The 21,617-nt window shown below is 47.5% G+C and overlaps 1 protein-coding gene across 1 annotated transcript in view; it reads right to left on the bottom strand.

Moving 5' to 3' along the window:
• Window positions 1–21,617, bottom strand: part of ALPK2 (alpha kinase 2) — a 199,705-nt gene that overhangs the window by 52,156 nt on the left and 125,932 nt on the right. Inside the window, exons 5-6 of the mRNA XM_063959467.1 lie at window positions 12,371–12,498; window positions 11,830–11,865 (exon numbers count right to left, since the gene is read on the bottom strand). Coding sequence (XP_063815537.1) covers window positions 11,830–11,865; window positions 12,371–12,498 — 164 coding nt within the window. The remainder of the gene's footprint in view (window positions 1–11,829; window positions 11,866–12,370; window positions 12,499–21,617) is intronic.

Genomic DNA, 21,617 nt, shown 5'->3' with positions numbered 1-21,617 from the left:
AAGGGGCCTGGCAACGCCTTTCTACTATAAATTGGCCCCCACTCTTTTATTCTATTTGGGTCTTCAGCTGCAGCACAGGACCCTTTGCAAAGAGTGGCCTACAGTTCACACCCATCGCTGTTCCCCACACTCAAATTTTGCAATGGCGATTTTGTGTTTAGCCTTCAGTCTATAAGGTTACAGTAAATATTTTAGGGCCAGACTGAGGCATGGATGCAGTTCACACATCTTTGGACTCAGCTGCTGTACAAATATATGCTAATGCCGCATATGTACCAAACAGGTGTTGGGATCCTGATCATAGGGTAGCGCTGTTGGTTTTATGATCGCTGGCATCCCAAGCGCCAGGATCCTAATATAGTGTTCATTGTAGCACCCTGCACCTTTCAAAACATGTGCAGTTCCTCTTTCCTACCTGGGGTGTCGCTCTCTCCTCTGGTGCTTCTCAGAACACTCTGGTCTGTATTTCAGTGCTGAGATACAGACCAGAGTGTTCTGAGAAGCACCAGAGCAGAGAGTGACACCCCAGGCAGGAAAGGAGAACTGCATGGATTTTGAAAGGTGCAGGGTGCTAGGATGAACACTACTAGTACCATCCCATCAGTTGGACTATCCTGGATTCCACTCGGCTTGTGTCCCCTTTCTTAGTGGGAACAATTAAAGGCTGTCTAGCACCTGAACCTTGAAGTGGGCTACGTTAGTTTTATTTATTTAAATAACCCATTCATTTCAAGGGAGTATTGTACATGGCGCGCATAAACTGTAAACCCTAATAAAATGAATGGGGGTAAGCGTTAGACTGCATTCATTAGGCGTTCACAAAGAGCGCATATCACCCGCATGTGAACCACACTTCAAACACAATGGGGTAAATTTACTAAGATGAGAGTACTCTTTAAGATGGGATGTTGCCTACAGCAACCAATCAGATTCCAGGTATGATCTTCTAGAAGGTGCTAGATAAATGAGAAGTAGAATCTGATTGGTTGCTATGGGCAAATAGAGCTCCCATCTTAGGGGGTCATTCTGAGTTGATCGCTAGCTGCCGTTGTTCGCAGCGCAGCGATCAGGCTAAAAATTGGCATTTCTGCGCATGCTGCACAATGCGCACGCGTGTCCTAATTTCACAAAAGCCGACGTAGTTTCACACAAGGTCTAGCGACGCCTTTCAGTCGCAATGCTGGCCGCAGAGTGATTGACAGGAAGTGGGTGTTTCTGGGTGTCAACTGACCATTTTCAGTGAGTGTGTGGAAAAACGCAGGCGTGCCAGAAAAAAACGCAGGCGTGGTGGGGGAAACGGAGGCGTGGTTGGACGAACGCAGGGCGTGTTTGTGACGTCAAAACACGGAACTAAACAGTCTGCAGAGATCGCTAGCTAGGAGTCAGTCTCGAGCTACTCTGAAACTGCACAATCTTTTTTGTAGCAGCGCTGCGATCCTTTCGTTCGCACTTCTGCTAAGCTAAGATACACTCCCAGAGGGCGGCGGCTTAGTGTTTGCACGGCTGCTAAAAGCAGCTAGCGAGCGATCAACTCGGAATGAGGGTCTTAGTAAATATACCGTAGTTTATAACGATTATTATTTTTCATTATAGAAATCACAACATTTAAACAATAGAGGACGTATTTTTTTTATTTTGATTTGACTGAGGGTGCATGGTTGGTAAGACCTGAATCATGAATGATAGGCATTAAGTATGATAATTGTTCTGACAACTAGAATTGAACATATTATGTACGCATAATGGGGGTCATTCCGAGTTGATCGCTCGTTGCCGATTTTCGCAACGGAGCAATTAATGCGAAAATGCGCATGGTACGCAGTGCGCATGCGCTAAGTATTTTAGCTCAAAACTTAGTAGATTTACTCACGGCAAAATGAAGAATTTTCATTGTTGAAGTGATCGGAGTGTGATTGACAGGAAGTGGGTGTTTTTGGGAGGAAACTCAGCGTTTTCACGGCGTTTGCGGAAAAATGCAGGCGTGCCAGAGAAAACGCGGGAGTGTCTGGAGAAACGGGGGAGCTGCTGGCCGAACGCAGGGCGTTTTTGTGACGTAAAACCAGGAACGAAACTGACTGAACTGATCGCTAATCGTGAGTAGGTCCGGAGCTACTCAGAAACTGCTAAGAATTATTTATTCGCAATTCTGCTAATCTTTCGTTCGCAATTCTGCTAAGCGAAGATACACTCCCAGAGGGCGGCGGCCTAGCGTGTGCAATGCTGCTAAAAGCAGCTAGCGAGCGAACAACTCGGAATCACCCCCAATAAGTCATCTAAAACCTATTAATCTATTATCACACATATGAAACTTCAAATGTGACTTTTGATTACGCTGCGCTTCTAAAATGTATACTGCGTTTATCAATCTATTTCCACACATCCTCTAATGCTCAGTCTCCCTTCTTCATAAATCTCCAGCCTCACTTCATCACTGTTTATGTCAGTCTGTGGTCAGGAAATGTTACCACACTGCATATAGGGCCTGATTAGTGATGGACATATCGCCTACATCGCTCAGTGTGTACACGTGATTGTGTGCTCCCGCTGTGTTGCTAGGGACTGTCGCTGGTCATCCGTGCTGCACATCAAACCTAGCAATATCGCTAGTGATTCTGGGGGTCATTACGAGTTGATCGTAGCTGTGCTAAATTTAGCACAGCTACGATCAGGCACTCAGACATGCGGGGGGACGCCCAGCACAGGGCTAGTCCGCCCCGCATGTCAGTGCCCCCCCCCCCCCCGTGCATTTGAGGAGTAACTCCCGGCCAGCGCAGCTACTGCGGCTGCCGGGGAGAACCTCTTCGCTGCCCCTGGTCGCTGCAGCTGCGGCCTGCCCCCCGCAAGGTCCAGCCACGCCCCCAAAATGGCGGCCAAATTCCGCCATGCCGTCCCCTCCCACCCAGCGACCGCCTCTGCCTGTCAATCAGGCAGAGGCGATCGCTGAAGAACGACGGCCTTCGGCTGTCCGGCATGTGCAGTTCCAACCCGATCGCTGCGCTGCGATAAACTGCAGCAAGCGATCGAGTCGGAATGACCCCCTTTGTGCCTATCGTGCAGTGTGTACGGCTAACCAGACGGCAAATGATATGTTGGGCTGATTTGACGTTACCTTCATGCCGCAACCTAGAACGGAGTGGCATCAGGGTTGTTCTAGTGTCTGCAGAAGTAATGATAAATCACTAGCGACCAAACGATGCAATATAGCATTCGGTCGTTAGCAAGATTGCAATGTGTGTACGCTCAATGGCCCTCATTCCGAGTTGTTCGCTCGCTAGCAGATTTTAGCAGCATTGCACACGCTAGGCCGCCGCCCTCTGGGAGTGTATCTTAGCTTAGCAGAATAGCGAACGAAAGATTAGCAGAACTGCTACTAAATAATTCCCTGCAGTTTCTGAGTAGCTCCAGACCTACTCCTAGATTGCGATCACCTCAGTCCGTTTAGTTCCTGGTTTGACGTCACAAACACGCCCTGCGTTCGGCCAGCCACTCCCCCATTTACCCAGCCACTCCTGCGTTTTTACCTGGCACGCCTGCTTTTTTTTAGCACACTCCCATAAAACGGCCAGTTTCCGCCCAGAAACACCCACTTCCTGTCAATCGCACTACGATCACTCGAGCGATGAAAAAATGTCGCTCGAGCTTGTGTAAATCTACAAAGTTTTGTGTGAAAGTACTTAGCGCATGCATATTTTTGCCGTTTTGTCACTTGATCGCTGCACTGCGAAAATTGGCAGCGAGCGAACAACTCGGAATGACCACCAATATCGCTTGTTTTGGGCTCAAGGGAAATTGTCAGTAAAGTCGGAACGATTAGCGGTTGCTCAAGTGTTTACCCATTTTAAAATCCCCAGTACTACAGCCATGGACTGATCACAGCTAAAATAAAGAGTGTATGCTTCCTCTGCAGAAATGGTAACCGGCAGCAGGGTGGTCACACCATGAATGAAAGTTCCTGCATAGGGTCAGCCTGTCATAAAGCAAATAATTCATAATCTAAGGCCCCAAGCAACTAGCCCTCCAGAGCTCGTCCTGTCGCCCCTGGGGCTGTCGGTGCCAGGGTAAGAGTATTATGTCAAATATAGATGACATCCTTTTGTGGAACTTCATGTCCCAACAATCCCTGGCAGGAACTGACTGCTTGGATACATAATGCTGGAGTTCTTGGAACGACGAGCACCCTCATGCCCTGGAAGTCAACACCTGCTGGAACATGTAGTTCCATCATAGTTGCACTAAAGAATAAACAAACAAAAAAAAGAGAGAATGGGGGTCATTCCGAGTTGTTCGCTCGCTAGCAGATTTTAGCAGCATTGCACACGCTAGGCCGCCGCCCTCTGGGAGTGTATCTTAGCTTAGCAGAATTGCGAACGAAAGATTAGCAGAATTGCGAATAGAAAATTCTTAGCAGTTTCTGAGTAGCTCGAGACTTACTCCTACACTGCGATCAACTCAGGCCGTTTCGTTCCTGGTTTGACGTCACAAACACGCCCTGCGTTCGGCCAGCCACTCCCCCGTTTCTCCAGACACTCCCGCGTTTTATCCTGGCACGCCTGCGTTTTCCCGCACACTCCCAGAAAACGGTCAGTTTCTGCCCAGAAACACCCACTTCCTGTCAATAACACTCCGATCACTTCAACGATGAAAAATCTTCGTTCGGACGTGAGTAAATCTACTAAGTTTTGTGCTAAAATACTTAGCGCATGCGCACTGCGTACCATGGGGGTAATTCTGAGTTGATCGCAGCAGGATCTTTGTTAGCAGTTGGGCAAAACCATGTGCACTGCAGGGGAGGCAGATATAACTCGTGCAGAGAGAGTTAGATTTGGGTGTGGTGTGTTCAATCTGCAATCTAAATTGCAGTGTAAAAATAAAGCAACCAGTATTTACCCTGCACAGAAACAAAATAACCCACCCAAATCTAACTCTTTCTGCACATGTTATATCTGCCTCCCCTGCAGTGCACATGGTTTTGCCCAACTACTAACAAAATTCCTGCTACGATCAACTCAGAATTACCTCCCCATGCGCATGCGCATTTTCGCCTTAATCGCTCGGTTGCGAAAAATCGGCAACGAGCGAACAACTCGGAATGACCCCCAATGTCGACATAGTGGTTATGTCAACAGACGCGTCAACATGGTCATCGTGTTGACAATCACCATGACAACATTCAGCATGTCGACACTAATGAAATGATGACACGGCCAATGTATCCCTAACCCTTATGCTAACCCTAGCTCCTAGACTCTAACCACAGTAGTAATGTCAACATTTTCACTATGTCAACAGCATAATTCTGGTGTTGACATTTTGAATGTCAACATAATGCACCTGTTAACACCTCCAGCGGGCCATGGTGGCACTGTAGTGTCAGCTTTTCCATGTATGTTGTGAAGAGGTCTGATGGCATGTGGGGAGGAAGGTCTGATGACATGTCAAGTTCTGGGGGCATGTTGTGACATCTGTGGCATGCAAGGGGTGTATGCGAGAGGTCTGATGTGGGGGGCACATTGGAGGTCTGATGTTGGGAAATACTGTATGAGTGGCATGTGGGTGGTCTGATGTGGGGAGATATGGTGGGCATGTGGGAGGTCTGAAGTGAGGGGCATGTGGGAAGTCTGATGTGGGGAGATGTGGGGGGCATGTGGGAGGTCTGATGTGGGGAGATATGGGAGGTCTGATGTGGGGAGATATGGTGGGCATGTGGGATGTCTGATGTGGGGAGATAGGGGAGGCGAGGTCTGACGTGGGGAGATATGGTGGGCATGTGGGAGGTCTGATGTGGGGAGATATGGGAGGTATGTGGGAGGTCTGATGTGGGGAGATATGGGAAGCATGTGGGAGGTCTGATGTGGGGAGATATGGGGGCACATGGGAGGTCTAAGTGTAAGCCAGCTTAATTATTGTATAAGTGAGTGTTTGCCCAGATTGTTTGTCTTCTACTTTTTCTTTTTGCTTCTTTTTCTTTGAGAGTAACAGGGAGTTAGACCTTACAAACAATATGGGAGGGGCTGTGATTGGGGACCTCACTCAGTGCATGTCGTGCAAGATGTATGGACACCTGGAGCTACCGGCCCAGTGTGATTACATCTGCACGAGATGTGTGCGAACGGTTGCCCTGGAAGCCCAGGTTACTGATCTAGAGCAAACCGTTACGCGACTGAGGGAGATTCACAATCTCGAGCGAAGTTTAGACAGAACGGTGGAGGAGTTGCGGGAGGGGTCACTGGTAGAAGAGGATGATGATCAGGTAGACAGCTGGGTCACAGTTAGAAGGAAGAAAAAGAGGGGGAGGCTCGACATCTCCAAACTATCAAACCCGAACAAATTTGCCCGACTGGACGAGGAATCGGAGGATGATAGTGAAGAAATGACGGTGACGGAGGAGACTGCTCCCTCTAGCATCCAGAGGAGCGGTTCCTCTGGCACAGTTGGGATAAAAGATAGTGAGGTACCTAATCAGATGGTGGTGGTAGGGGATTCTATCATCAGGAAGGCAGATAGGGCAATCTGCTACCGGGACCGTGATCGCCGTACAGTCTGTTGTCTCCCGGGTGCTCGGGTACGGCACATCGTGGACCGGGTAGATAGATTGTTGGGAGGGGCTTAGAAAGACCCGGCAGTTTTGGTGCACGTTGGCACCAATGACAAAGTTAGCGGAAGGTGGGATGTCCTTAAGAAAGACTATAGGGACTTAGGAAAGAAACTTAAGGCAAGGACATCTAAGGTAATATTCTCTGAAATATTACCCGTGCCACGTGCTAGTCCAGGGAGGCAGAGGGAGATTAGGGAGGTAAATGTGTGGCTTAGGGATTGGTGCAGGAAAGAGGGGTTTGTGTTCCTGGAACACTGGGCGGACTTCTCAGTCAGGCGCCATCTCTTTTGTCGTGACGGATTGCACCTGACTGAGGAGGGGGCAGCGGTGCTCGAGGGAAGGATGGTTAGAAGGTTGGAGGAGATTTTAAACTAGGAGCCTGGGGTGAGGGTTTAGCTAGAAACTACGGGTCATGCAGTGAGAATAGTGGGGATGGCGGGAGTAAACGAAATGGGGTAGAAGTTGGGGGGAGGGTAAGAGCAGGCGGTAAGGTTACTAACATGGGTACTAAAAGAGATTTTACCAAAGCACTAACCAATGACGATTACAGGTCATCATTGCTACATAAGGTGAAAGATGTCCCTAACGCAAGGGAAAATACTTATCTTAGTTGTAAGTATGTAAACGCTAGAAGCATTACTGGTAAAAAGGGCAAACTAGAAATACTTGCAGCAAGCAAACAGTATGATATTATAGGCATTACTGAAATTTGGTGGGACGAATCTCATGATTGGACAGTCAATCTAGAGGGCTATACACTGTTTAGGAGAGACAGACTAAATAAAAAGGGTGGAGGGGTGTGTCTTTACGTAAAGCCGTTTTTAAACCCTGATATACGGGAAGATATTCAGGAGGGGACTGTAGACACTGTCGAGACATTATGGGTAGAAATTGCATGCGGGGGGAAAAGGAATAAAAAAGTTAGTATTGGGTGTATGCTATAGGCTGCCTGGTATCAATGTAGCTGATGAGGAATTGTTACTAAAGCAAATTGAAAGAGCAGCAGGAGTAGGAGACATAGTAGTGATGGGAGATTTTAACTATCCAGAGATAAACTGGAAAAACGATTCATGTGATATTGCTAGGGGCAATATGTTTTTAAACACACTTAATGATAACTACTTAGTTCAACTAATTGAGGAACCAACTAGGTGCAATGCAATCTTAGACCTGGTATTAACAAACAATGGGGATTTGGTATCAGGTATTCTAGTAGGGGATCCCATAGGAAACAGCGACCACAATATGGTCACATTCAATATCAGTTTTCATAAACAGCCCTATACTGGCTCAACTAGGACTCTAAACTTTAGCAAAGCGAATTTTGAAAAGATGAGGGTATATTTCAGGGATATTGAATGGGAAGGTTTGTTTTTATGTAAAAATACTACGGAGAAAAGGGAGGTATTAAAATTCCTGCTAGCTAAAAATACACTCAAATTTATTCCTACGAGCAGCAAAAAAAGGAATAAAAATCATAAACCGATGTGGCTTAACAAAAAGATAAAGGAACTTATGGGCAAGAAAAGGCTAGCATTTAAAAAATACAAATCTGACGGGGAAGCAGAGTCATTTCAGCACTATAAGGAATGTAACAAAATATGCAAAGGAAATAAGAGCGGCTAAAGTACTAGAAACTGAAAAACTAGTAGCAAAGGAAAGCAAAGCGAATCCCAAAAAATTCTTTAAATACATTAATAGCAAGAGATTAAAGAAGGAGAGTATAGGCCCTTTAAAAGACAAGTTGGGAGTCTTAAGCAAAAATGATAATGACATAGCGGACACACTAAATGAGTTTTTTTCAACAGTATTTACTAGAGAGGACCCAATTCAGGGACTAACACATAATCTCAATAATGAGAATATCCCACTGATAGGTACTTATTTAAGCGAGGAAGTAGTCTGTGACCGATTAAAACATTTAAAGATTAATAAGTCACCAGGTCCCGATGGTATTCATTCACCCAAGAGTTCTAATGGAGCTTCACTCTGAACTTGCAAAACCGCTATTTTTGATCTTTAAGGATTCAGTAATAACAGGTATGGTTCCCAAAGACTGGCGTATAGCGGAAGTAGTGCCTATATTCAAAAAGGGAAGTAAAGCTGAACCAGGTAATTATAGACCAGTTAGTCTTACATCTATAGTGGGGAAAGTATTGGAAGGTATTCTAAGAGATAGTATTCAGAAGTTCCTTGAAGTCACTAAGGTCATTAAAAGGAATCAACATGGGTTTATGAAGGACAGATCCTGTCAAACCAACTTACTTGGCTTTTATGAAACAATAAGCGCAAACCTAGATCAGGGTAAAGAGGTGGATGTAATCTTTTTAGATTTTGCCAAAGCATTCGACACTGTACCACACATGAGTACCACACATGAGACTTATTTACAAGCTACAAGAAACAGGGCTAGGAAGCACAATATGCACTTGGGTCAAAAACTGGTTAGATAATAGGGAGCAGCGCATTGTGGTTAATGGTTCTTTTTCAAATTGGACTGAAGTGCTAAGTGGGGTGACGCAAGGCTCAGTATTAGGACCGCTATTGTTCCATATTTTCATTAACGACCTAACAGAAGGTCTAGAGAGCATGGTATCAATTTTTGCAGATGATACCAAATTGTGTAAAGTTATAAATGCGGAGGGGGATGCTGAGTTGCTTCAGAACGACTTAGTTAAATTAGAAGTTTGGGCAGCGAAATGGAGAATGTGCTTCAATACAGACAAGTGTAAGGTAATGCACTGTGGTAACAAGAACAAAAATAACACCTACCTACTAAATGGGGTAAAATTAGGGGATTCTGTACTGGAAAAGGACTTAGGTGTCCTCATAGATAGCAAACTAAGCAGTAGTACCCAAAGTAGTATGCATAAAACGGGGAATTGATGCTAGGGACGAAAGGATATCCTGGAGCTAGAAAAGGTTCAGAGGCGGGCGACCAAACTAATTAAGGTATGGAGACGCTGGAATATGGGGAAAGGCTTGCAAGACTAGGCATGTTTACACTGGAAAAGAGGAGATTAAGAGGGGACATGATCAACATTTACAAATATATAAGGGGCCAATATACAGATCTTGCGCAGGACCTGTTTTTGGTTAGATCAACACAGAGAACTCGTGGACACTCACTCAGGTTAGAGGAGAGGAGATTCCGCACAATACGGCGTAAAGGCTTTTTTACGGTAAGGACGATACGTGTTTGGAATTCCCTGCCTGAGGGAGTTGTAATGGCCGACTCTGTCAACACCTTTAAGAATGGGTTAGATAAATTCCTAATGGATAAGGATATCCAGGGTTACGGGGCATAGTCACGCACTATGGTTATTATAAAAAAGAGGGGTAAAACGTAACGGCAGTCATCAACTTCAGTAAAAATTTTATACAAAATAATCATGCATAGGAGACCACAAATAGTTGAACTCGATGGACAATTGTCTTTTTTCAACCTTAGATACTATGTTACTATGTTACTATGTCTGATGTGGGGAGATATGGGAGGCATATGGGATGTCTGATGTGGGGAGATATGGGAGTTATGTGGGAGGTCTGATGTGGGGAGATATGGTGTGCATGTGGGATGTCTGATGTGGGGAGATATGGGAGGTATGTGGGAGGTCTGATGTGGGGAGATATGGGGCACATGGGAGGTCTGATGTGGAGAGATATGGGATGTCTGATGTGGGGAGATATGGGAGGTATGTGGGAGGTCTGATGTGGGGAGATATGGGAAGCATGTGGGAGGTCTGATGTGGGGAGATATGGGGAGAACATGGGAGGTCTGATGTGGGGAGATATGGGGGGCATTTGGGAGGTCTGATGTGAGGGGCATGTGGGATGTCTGATGTGGAGAGATATGGTGGGCGTGTGGGAAGTCTGATGTGGGGAGATATGGCGGGCATGTGGGAGGTCTGATGTGAGGGGCATATGGGATGTCTGATGTGGGGAGATATGGTGGGCATGTAGGATGTCTGATGTGGGTAGATATGGGAGGTATGTGGGAGGTCTGATGTGGGGAGATATGGTGGGCATGTGGGATGTCTGATGTGGGAAGATGTGGGAAGTCTGATGTGGGGAGATATGGGGGGCACATGGGAGGTCTGATGTGGGGAGATATGGGAGGCATATGGGGTGTCTGATGTGGGGAGATATGGGAGGTATGTGGGAGGTCTGATGTGAGGGGCATATGGGATGTCTGATGTGGGTAGATATGAGAAGTATGTGGGAGGTCTGATGTGGGGAGATATGGGGGGCACATGGGAGGTCTGATGTGGGGAGATATGGGAGGTATGTGGGAGGTCTGATGTGGGGAGATATGAAGAGCACATGGGAGGTCTGATGTGGGGAGATATGGGGGGCATTTGGGAGGTCTGATGTGAGGGGCATGTGGGATGTCTGATGTTGGGGGATATGGTGGGCATGTGGGAAGTCTGATGTGGGAAGATATGGGGGGCATGTCGGAGGTCTGATGTGAGGAGCACGCGGGATGTCTGATGTTGGGGGATATGGTGGGCATGTGGGAAGTCTGATGTTGGGAGACATGGGGGGCATGTGGGAGGTCTGATGTGAGGGGCATGTGGAATGTCTGATGTGGGGAGATATGGGAGGAATGTGGGAGGTCTGATGTGGGGAGATATGGGGGGCACATAGTAGGTCTAATGTGGGAAAAAATGGGGGCATTTGGTAGATCTGATGTAAGGGGCATGTGGGATGTCTGATGTTGGGAGATATGGTGGGCATGTGGGAGGCCTGATGACACGGTAAGTTCTGGGGCCATGTGGAAGGTCTGATGTAGGGAGATATGGGTGGTCTGAGCCCCTGAGGGGCATAGCGCATGCCAGCACAATAAAGGTGGCTTCTTAGCAGGCATCTGGGTATCATGGCTTAATGCTAATCCACAGCGCCCACTCAGTCAGTGGCAGGGGGTTGTCCAGGACGCCTGTATAATATGTACTGGGCCCCACAATCTCTGGTTTTAGCATCATTATTGGTTGTGATGATCTATATGTCAGAGTGTATCTTTGCTTTTGGCGCATTTTATGCTTTACGTTGCATATATATTAAAATAGGCTCCTCTCATTTAATCACACCAGTCCTCTGAATTCCATTTCTAGGAGTTTTTATTTAACAGTAACTAAAGAGATAACCATTTTCTGTTACACTGCACTAGTTATACATCCACTGCAAATATACTGTATATTCAATCATACAGTAACATTTTCCTATATTAACTGTACCTTCGAAATCCTGATTATGTGTCAGCTGGTCCAACACTGCAAGATAAAAAGATTGATCAATGATGAGTTCTTCTCCTGAGGTTACAATCAAAAGACCCTAGGGCTGGTTACCCACTGAGGTGGTAAGAGGGTGAATACAAGTAAATGGTGCATTCAGAATACGACAAATGACACAGCAACGTAAGCGTTCCCAATTGCAAGCACAAATGCTCATGGGTAAGCAATAGTTGTTATTTTAGTTTTAACTGACACAATGGGGGAGATTCAAATGTTTGAAAAGTCAGTTGGGAGTCTGTTTTTTCCTATCTAATAGACAGGAAAAAACAGACACCCAACTGACATTTCAAACATTTGAATTCCACCCAATGACTGCTGATGACAAATACACTCTATAGTGAACCTGCACCCAACTCGGTACTTTTGTATGTCAAGCCAACTTTAGATCTATTAATTGATTAGGAAGCTACTATGACTGAGGCATGAGGTGATGCAATGCATGAGGTCCCTCCTTCCTGTTAGGACTATATTATCGGACAGTTACCTTCAGCCGTGAGGTGAAATTCAGTGGTCACTTTTCCATGTACGTTCTTCAGAGTGCAGTGATACAATCCCTGGTCTCTCTTACTGGTCTGCACTATTGCGAGAGATACCGGGGAATCGTCTTTAGAACTGGAAGAGGAGAGGATCTGTGTAAATTCAGCAACGTCTTGAAATAGTAGATAAAAGCATAGGGAGCTTGGTGTTACGCCCTACTTTCCTACATTCTGGGAGAACCCTGAAAGAGTTTCCCATCCTCCCAGGTCTGCTCAGTTCTCTAATGGTATGGGGTATAAGAAAGTGGGTGGTTCAAGCGCTCAATGATATGAAGGGGTTAATTTACTAAGATGGGAGTTCTATTTAAGATGGGATGTTGCCCATAGCAACTAATCAGATTCTATTTCTCATTTATCTAGCACCTTCTAGAAGATAATACCTGGAATCTGATTTGTTGCTATAGGCAACATCCCATCTTAAATAGAACTCCCGTCTTAGTACATTTTTAGTGTCAACAACCACTCTACGGTAAGTTGTGTATATTATATATATATATTTCTCTAACGTCCTAGTGGATGCTGGGGACTCCGTAAGGACCATGGGGAATAGACGGGCTCCGCAGGAGACAGGGCACTTCATACCCTCCAACTGTACCTTTTTAATAGGTACAGTACCTTTTTTATGGTCTGTACCTATTTTTGGCTCTCCAAACTTCCATTGAAAGTATAGGAAAAGGGGCGTGACCATGCCCCCTTTACCCGTGGCCACGCCCCTTTTTCTAATTTGTACCGATTTTTGTGTGTAAAATGTTGGAGGGTATGGCACTTTAAGAAAGAATTTGGATACTGGTGTGCTCTGGCTCCTCCCTCTATGTCCCTCCTCCAGACCTTAGTTTGAATCTGTGCCCGGACGAGCTGGGTGCTACTTAGTGAGCGCTCCTGAGCTAGCTATAAGAAAGTCTTTTGTTAGGTTTTTTATTTTCAGGGAGCTCTGCTGACAACAGACTCCCTGCATCGTGGGACTGAGGGGAGAGAAGCAGCCCTACTCTCTGAAGATAGGTCCTGCTTCTTAGGCTACTGGACACCATTAGCTCCAGAGGGATCGTACACAGGATCTCACCCTTTGTCGTCCGATCCCGGAGCCGCGCCGCCGCCCCCCTCGCAGAGCCGGAAGACAGAAGCCGGGTGAAAGAAGCAAGAAGACTTCTAAATCGGCGGCAGAAGACTCCAGTCTTCATATGAGGTAGCGCACAGCACTGCAGCTGTGCGCCATTGCTCCCACACTACACCCACATACTCCGGTCACTGTAAGGGTGCAGGGCGCAGGGGGGGGCGCCCTGGGCAGCAATTAGAGACCTCTTTGGCAAAAGTTTACATAATATACAGTTGGGCACTGTATATATGTATGAGTCCCCGCCAAAATTGTACATGAAAGCGGGACAGAAGCCCGCCGTCGAGGGGGCGGGGCTTCTTCCTCAGCACTCACCAGTGCCATGTTTTTTCTCCACAGCACCGCTGAGAGGAAGCTCCCCAGTCTCTCCCCTGCAGTTACACGGTAGAAGAGGGGAAAAAGAGAGGGGGGGGCACATAATTAGGTGCAAAAATCAAAATAAATAGCAGCTACTGGGTTAACATTAAGTTACTGTGTTATTCCTGGGTTAATAGCGCTGGGGTGTGTGCTGGCATACTCTCTGTCTCTCCAAAGGGCCTTATGGGGGAATTGTCTTCAGATGAGCATTCCCTGAGTGTGTGGTGTGTCGGTACGTGTGTGTCGACATGTCTGAGGTGAAAGGCTCCCCTAAGGAGGAGATGGAGCAAATATGTGTGTGAGAGGGTGTCTCTGTCGACAACGCCGACACCTGTTTGGATATGTGTAATTAAGTGCTAAGGTGAATTTATTGCACAAAAGATTAGAGAACAGACAGGAAATCTACCCATGTCTGTCCCTATGTCGCAGAGACCTTTAGAGTCTCTCAATGCTCACTATCCAAAATAATAGACACTGATATCGACACAGAGTTTGACTCCAGTGTCGACTACAATAATGCAAAGTTACAGCCAAAATGGCAGAAAAGTATTCAATATATGATTATTGTAATAAAAGAAGATTTGCATATCACTGATGACTCATCTGTCCCTGACACAAGGGTACACATGTTTAATGGTAAGAAAGCTGAGGTAAATTTCCCTCCTCTCATAATGAAAAAGAGCGGGAATCTCCAGACAAGAGACTGCAGTTTCCCACAAAGAATTCTCAGGCAGTATCCTTTCCCCACTAGGGCCAGGATATGATGGGAATCTTCCCCTAGGGTGTCACGTTTGCCCAAAAGGTAGCCCTGACGTAACAGCTATTCTCAGGGATCCTGCAGATAGCGTGCACATTCTGGTACACTACTCAGACCGGCGATTGTGTCGGCATGGGTTTATAGCGCTATGGCAGCGTGGATAAGTACCTTATCAGCAGAGATTGAGACCCTAGTATGCATATAGATAAATATATATGTATATATAGAGATATATATATATTAAAGATGCTGTCTTAAGAGATATGTATATACATAAAACATGCCCAAAGAGACATGAGTATACTGGGTCCTAGAGTCAAAGCTATGTCGATTTCTGCTTGATTTCTGTCCTGTAGAATATGCAATGGACAGATGATGCCGACTTAAGAGGCATATGAAAGGCTGAGGATTGTGTGGAGAAGGGTTCTCGGACCTGGTCTCCACAGCTTATATAGCTGGTAATTCTGATATTTTGCCTTATATTCCTGCACAGCCTAGGAAAGCACGACGTTATCAAATGCAGCCTTTCGAATAAAGAAACATGAAAGTCCGAGGTGCGTCCTTTCTTGACAGAGGCGGGGGCAGAGGAAAGAAGCTGCACAACACAGCTAGTTCCCAGGAACAGAAGTCCTCCCCGGCCTCTACAAAAATCCACCGCATGTCGCTGGGGCTCCACAGGCGGAGCTAGGCCCGGTGGGGGCACGCCTTCGTAAGTTCAGCCACAAGTGGGTTCACTCCCTGTTAGATCCCTGGGCAATAGATATTGTGTCTCAGGGATACAAGCTGGACTTTGAGAAGATGCCCCCTCACCGATGGCCCTGCCGGCTTCCCCCCACGAGAGGGAAACAGTATTAACTGCAATTCACAAATTGTATCTTCAACAGGTGGTGGTCAAGGTTCCCCTCCTTCAACAAGGAGGGGGTTATTATTCGACCATGTTGTAGTCCCGAAACCAGATGGTTCGGTCAGACCCATATTGAATTTAAAATCCCTGAACATATACCTGAAAAAGTTCAAGTTCAAGATGGAATCGCTAAGAGCGGTCATTGCAAGCCTGAAAGGGGGAAATTTTATGGTGACTCGGGACATAAAGGATGCATACCTTCATGTCCCCATTTATCCACCTCATCAGGCGTACCTCAGAATTGCGGTACGGGATTGTCAATACCAATTTCAGACGTTGCCGTTTGGTCTCTCCACGGCCTTGAGGATATTCACCAAGGTAATGGCGGAAATGATGGTGCTCCTGTGGAAGCAAGGTGTCACTATTATCACGTACTTGGACGATCTCCTCATAAAAGCGAGATCAAGAGAGCAGTTGCTGAACAGCGTATCACTTTCTCTGGAAGTGTAACGGCAACACGGCTGGATTCTATATATTCCAAAGTCGCAGTTGGTTCCTACAGCTCATCTGCCTCTCCTAGGCATGATCCTATGCACAGACCAGAAAAGGGTTTATCTTTAGAGAGAGCTCAGGAGCTCGTGACACTGGTCAGGAATCTATTAAAACCAAAACAGGTGTCAGTGCATCACTGCACTCGAGTCCTGGGAAGGAGGGTGGCATCATACGAGGCCATTCCCTTCGACATGTTCCATGCGAGGACCTTCCAATGGGACTTACTGGACAAGTGGTCCGGATCACATCTTCAGATGCATCGGTTAATCACCCTATCCCCCAGGGCCAGGGTGTCTCTCCTGTGGTGGCTGCAGAGTGCTCACCTTCTCGAAGGTCGCAGATTCGGCATTCAGGACTGGGTCCTGGTGACCACGGATGCAAGCCTCCGAGGGTGGGGGGCAGTTACACAGGGAAGAAATTTCCAAGGGCTGTGGTCAAGGCAGGAGACTTGCCTTCACATCAATATCCTAGAACTAAGGGCCATATACAATGCCCTAAGTCAAGCGGAGACCCTGCTTCGCGACCAACCGGTTCTGATTCAGTCAGACAATATCACCGCAGTGGCTCATGTAAACCGCCAAGGCGGCACAAGGAGCAGGGTGGCAATGGTAGAAGCCACCAGAATTCTTCGCTGGGCGGAGAATCACGTAAGCGCACTGTCAGCAGTGTTCATTCCGGGAGTGGACAACTGGGAAGCAGACTTCCTCAGCAGGCACGACCTCCACCCGGGAGAGTGAGGACTTCATCAAGAAGTCTTCATGCAGATTGCAAGTCGGTGGGAACTGCCACAGGTGGACATGATGGCATCCCGCCTCAACAAAAAGCTGCAGAGATATTGCGCCAGGTCAAGAGACCCTCAGGCGATAGCTGTGGACGCACTGATGACACCGTGGGTGTTCCCGTCGGTCTATGTATTTCCTCCTCTTCCTCTCATACCCAAGGTGCTGGGAATCATAAGGAAAAGAGGAGTGAGAACAATACTCTTTGTTCCGGATTGGCCAAGAAGGACTTGGTATCCAGATCTGCAAGAAATGCTCACAGAGGACCCGTGGCCTCTGCCTCTAAGACAGGACTTGTGCAACAGGGGCCCTGTCTGTTCCAAGACTTACCGCGGCTGCGTTTGACGGCATGGCGGTTGAACGCCGGATCCTAGCAGAAAAAGGCATTCCGGATGAGGTCATTCCTACGCTGATAGAGGCTAGGAAGGATGTGACAGCTCAAGATTATCACCGTATATGGCGAAAATATGTTACTTGGTGTGAGGCCAGGAATGCCCCTACGGAGGAATTCCAGCTGGGCCGTTTCCTTCACTTCCTACAGTCGGGAGTGACTTTGGGCCTGAAATTGGGTTCCATTAAGGTCCAGATTTCGGTCCTATCCATTTTCTTTCAAAAAGAACTGGCTTCTCTTCCTGAAGTTCAGACGTTGTAAAGGGAGTGCTACATATTCAGCCTCCTTTTGTGCCTCCAGTGGCACCTTGGGATCTTAACGTGGTGTTGAGTTTCCTGAAGTCACACTGGTTTGAGCCACTCAAAACCGTGGAGTTAAAATTTCTCACGTGGAAGGTGGTCATGCTATTGGCCTTGGCTTCAGCTAGGCGTGTGTCAGAATTAGCGGCTTTGTCACATAAAAGCCCCTATCTGGTTTTCCATATGAACAGGGCAGAATTGCGGACCCGTCCACAATTTCTGCCAAAAGTGGTGTCATCTTTTCATATGAACCAACCTATTGTGGTGCCTGTGGCTACTCGTGACTTGGAGGATTCCGAGTTGCTGGATGTGGTCAGGGCTTTGAAGGTTTATGTAGCCAGAACGGCTAGAGTCAGGAAAACTGAGTCGCTGTTTATCCTGTATGCATCCAACAAGCTGGGTGCTCCTGCTTCAAAGCAAACTATTGCTCGCTGGATCTGTAACACGATTCAGCAGGCTCATTCTGCGTCTGGATTGCCGCTTCCAAAATCAGTAAAAGCCCACTCCACAAGGAGGGTGGGCTCTTCTTGGGCGGCTGCCCGAGGGGTCTCGGCATTAAAACTTTGCCGAGCAGCTACTTGGTCAGGTTCAAACACTTTTGCAAAGTTTTACATGTTTGATACCCTGGCTGAGGAGGACCTTGTGTTTGCTCATTCGGTGCTGCAGAGTCATCCGCACTCTCCCGCCCGTTTGGGAGCTTTGGTATAATCCCCATGGTCCTTACGGAGTCCCCAGCATCCACTAGGACGTTACTTACCGGTAAATCTATTTCTCGTAGTCCGTAGTGGATGCTGGGCGCCCGTCCCAAGTGCGGACTTCTTCTGCAATACTTGTATATAGTTATTGCTTAAATAAGGGTTATGTTGTGGTTGCATCAGGGTTGATCTGATGCTCCGTTGTTGTTCATACTGTTAACTGGATAAGTTTATCACAAGTTATACGGTGTGATTGGTGTGACTGGTATGAGTCTTGCCCTGGATTCCAAAATCCTTTCCTTGTACTGTCAGCTCTTCCGGGCACAGTTTCTCTAACTGAGGTCTGGAGGAGGGACATAGAGGGAGGAGCCAGAGCACACCAGTATCCAAATTCTTTCTTAAAGTGCCCTGTCTCCTGCGGAGCCCGTCTATTCCCCATGGTCCTTACGGAGTCCCCAGCATCCACTACGGACTACGAGAAATAGATATACCGGTAAGTAAAATCTTATTTTTCTTTCCGTGCACTACTCCCTTCCTCCCGTCATACTACATTTGGTGACTGGTGCCGTTATTTTTACACCTTTTTTCTAATATTTCCTGATATATCCTTAAATATTTGTGGGTTAACTGGTGTCTAAAGGCTGCTTTCTCCAGTTGAAGCATTCAATGATATCGCCCGCCGCACAATGGCCCTCATTCCGAGTTGATCGCTCGCAAGGCGAATGTAGCAGAGTTACACACGCTAAGCCGCCGCCTACTGGGAGTGAATCTTAGCTTCTTAAATGTGCGACCGATGTATGCGCAATAATGCGATTACAAACGAGTTAGCAGTTTTTGAGTAGCTTCAGACTTACTCTGCCTGTGCGATCAGTTCAGTGCTTTTCGGTCCTGGCTGACGTCATAAACACACCCAGCGTTCGCCCAGGCACACCCACCGTTTCCCCGGCCACTCCTGCGTTTTCTCCGGAAACGGTAGCGTTTCCAGCCACACGCCCCTAAAACGCCGTGCATCCGCCCAGTAACACCCATTTCCTGTCAATCACAATGCGAACGTCGGAGCGATGAAAAAGCCGTGAGTAAACTTACTTTCTTCATAGTAAAGTTACTTGGCGCAGTCGCAGTGCGAACATTGCGCATGCGCACTAAGAGAATTCTCACTGCGATGCGATGAAAATCTCCGAGCGAACAACTCGGAATGAGGGCCAATGCCAACAACTGTGGAATTAAAAAGCAATGGGTGACTAACTGTAATGCAATGTGCCCCCTACCTCCTCTCACACCTGGGCCTCTCCCAGAGGCCCAGGCTATGTCTTACACAGATTTCTTCCACCAGTAAAGGGTTCCCTCAGTCTCGTCCCCCCCGCTGCTCTGTGCAACCCAGCAACCCCTATCCCCATCCTGTCCCCAATGGTTTCCCCTCCTCTCCGTAGCTGTGGGAGCAATGGGCGGGTGGCACCTGCTCCGGCTCCCACTGTGCATGCATGCTGGAGATGGAACGGACTATATAGAATTATTATATACATAATTTACACACATGGATCGATAGACACCTGATAAAGAACACAGATGAGAGCTGTACACCAAATGTAAGTACAATTCACATAGTGCGCATTGTTTCTGCCATAACTCATTTGTCTGACAGTGTGCACTCGTCAGGAGGCTGTGCATATGTACACCTTAGAATTGTACCCTGCTTAGCCATTGGTCACAGAAACTGGTGGATCAATTTTCGGGAAGGATTGATACCCCAACCTCAGACTTATACCAACCCTGAAGATACAGGAACATTATTGGAGATGAAGTTGGCCTTCTAAAGAGTTGAAAAAAGGACAAGTGGAGGTGTGGCAACCAATCAAATTCTGCCTACCATTTTATAGATGTGCTAGACCATAGGTTCTCAAACTCGGTCCTCAGGACCCCACACAGTGCATGTTTTGCAGGTAACCCAGCAGGTGCACAGGTGTATTAATTACTCACTGACACATTTTAAAAGGTCTATAGGTGGGGCTAATTATTTCACTTGTGATTCTGTAAGGAGACCTGCAAAACATGCACTGTGTGGGGTCCTGAGGACCGAGTTTGAGAACCTGTGTGCTAGACAAATGCTAGCTACAAGCTAATAGGCTACTATTGCCAACTTTACAAGGTTTGATACATTTCCCCAAATGATCACATAACTAGGAGACAGGGCCGTAACTACGTGTGTGCCAAGTGGGCTTGGCACACAGCGCAGCTGCCCTGAGGGCGCACGGCCAGCGGCATGTAATGAGTCAAATTGACTCATTACATGCCTCTGAAGTCTGCGCCGTGCTCCGCCGCCGCACTGTGGAGGAGAGCTACAGCGCCGGGCAGGTGAGAAGGAGGAGGAGGGAGGGGGACTGGAGCAGCAGCAGCGCTATTTCATTGGTAGTAAGCGCCGCTGCAGCATCCCCCTCTCCTTCCATATTGGCTGCCCGGCGCTGCTGTGGATGCTGGGATGCGGTTCCTCCATCCCAGCATCCACAGCAGCGCCGGGCAGCCAATTACGGAAGGAGAGGGAGATGCTGCAGTGGCGCTTACTACCAATGAAATGGCGCTGCTGCGGCTCCAGTCCCCCTCCCTCCTCCTCCTTCTCACCTGCCTGCACCGAGGGAGCTGCACGAGGAGCCTGTCAGCGGGGAGATGGTAAGTATGTCTCTCTCTCTCTCTCTCTCTCTCTCTCTCATGGGGACACCGTCTGCCATAATGTGTAAAAGGGGGCCTGGCTGCCGCAATGTGTAAAAAGGGGGCCTGGCTGCCGCGATGTGTAAAAAGGGGGACTGGCTGCCACAATGTGTAAAAAGGGGGACTGGCTGCCGCAATGTGTAAAAAGGGGGACTGGCTGCCGCAATGTGTAAAAAGGGGGACTGGCTGCCGCAATGTGTAAAAAGGGGGCCTGGCTGCCACAATGTGTAAAAAGGGGGACTGGCTGCCGCAATGTGTAAAAATGGGGACTGGTTGCTGCAATGTGTAAAAAGGGGGACTGGCTGCCGCAATGTGTAAAAAGGGGGACTGGCTGCCGCAATGTGTAAAAATGGGGACTGGTTGCTGCAATGTGTAAAAAGGGGGACTGGCTGCCGCAATGTGTAAAAAGGGGGACTGGCTGCCGTAATGTGTAAAAAGGGGGACTGGCTGCCGCAATGTGTATAAAGGGGGACACCGTCTGCCGTAATGTGTAAAAACGGGGACGCTGTCTGCTGTAATATGTAAAAAGGGGACGCTGTCTGCCGTAATGTTAAAAAAGGGGACGCTGTCTGCTGTAATGTGTTAAAAAGGGGACGCTGTCTGCCGCAATGTGTAAAAAGGGGGACTGGCTGCCGCAATGTGTTAAAAGGGAGACTGTCTGCTGTAATGTGTAAAAAGGGGGACGCTGTCTGCTGTAATGTATAAAA

This window comes from Pseudophryne corroboree, chromosome 1 (assembly GCF_028390025.1).
Source record: "Pseudophryne corroboree isolate aPseCor3 chromosome 1, aPseCor3.hap2, whole genome shotgun sequence".
NCBI lineage: Eukaryota > Metazoa > Chordata > Amphibia > Anura > Myobatrachidae > Pseudophryne > Pseudophryne corroboree.
The sequence above is the reverse complement of the archived record's forward strand: the minus strand, read 5'-3'. Positions and strand labels throughout refer to the sequence as shown.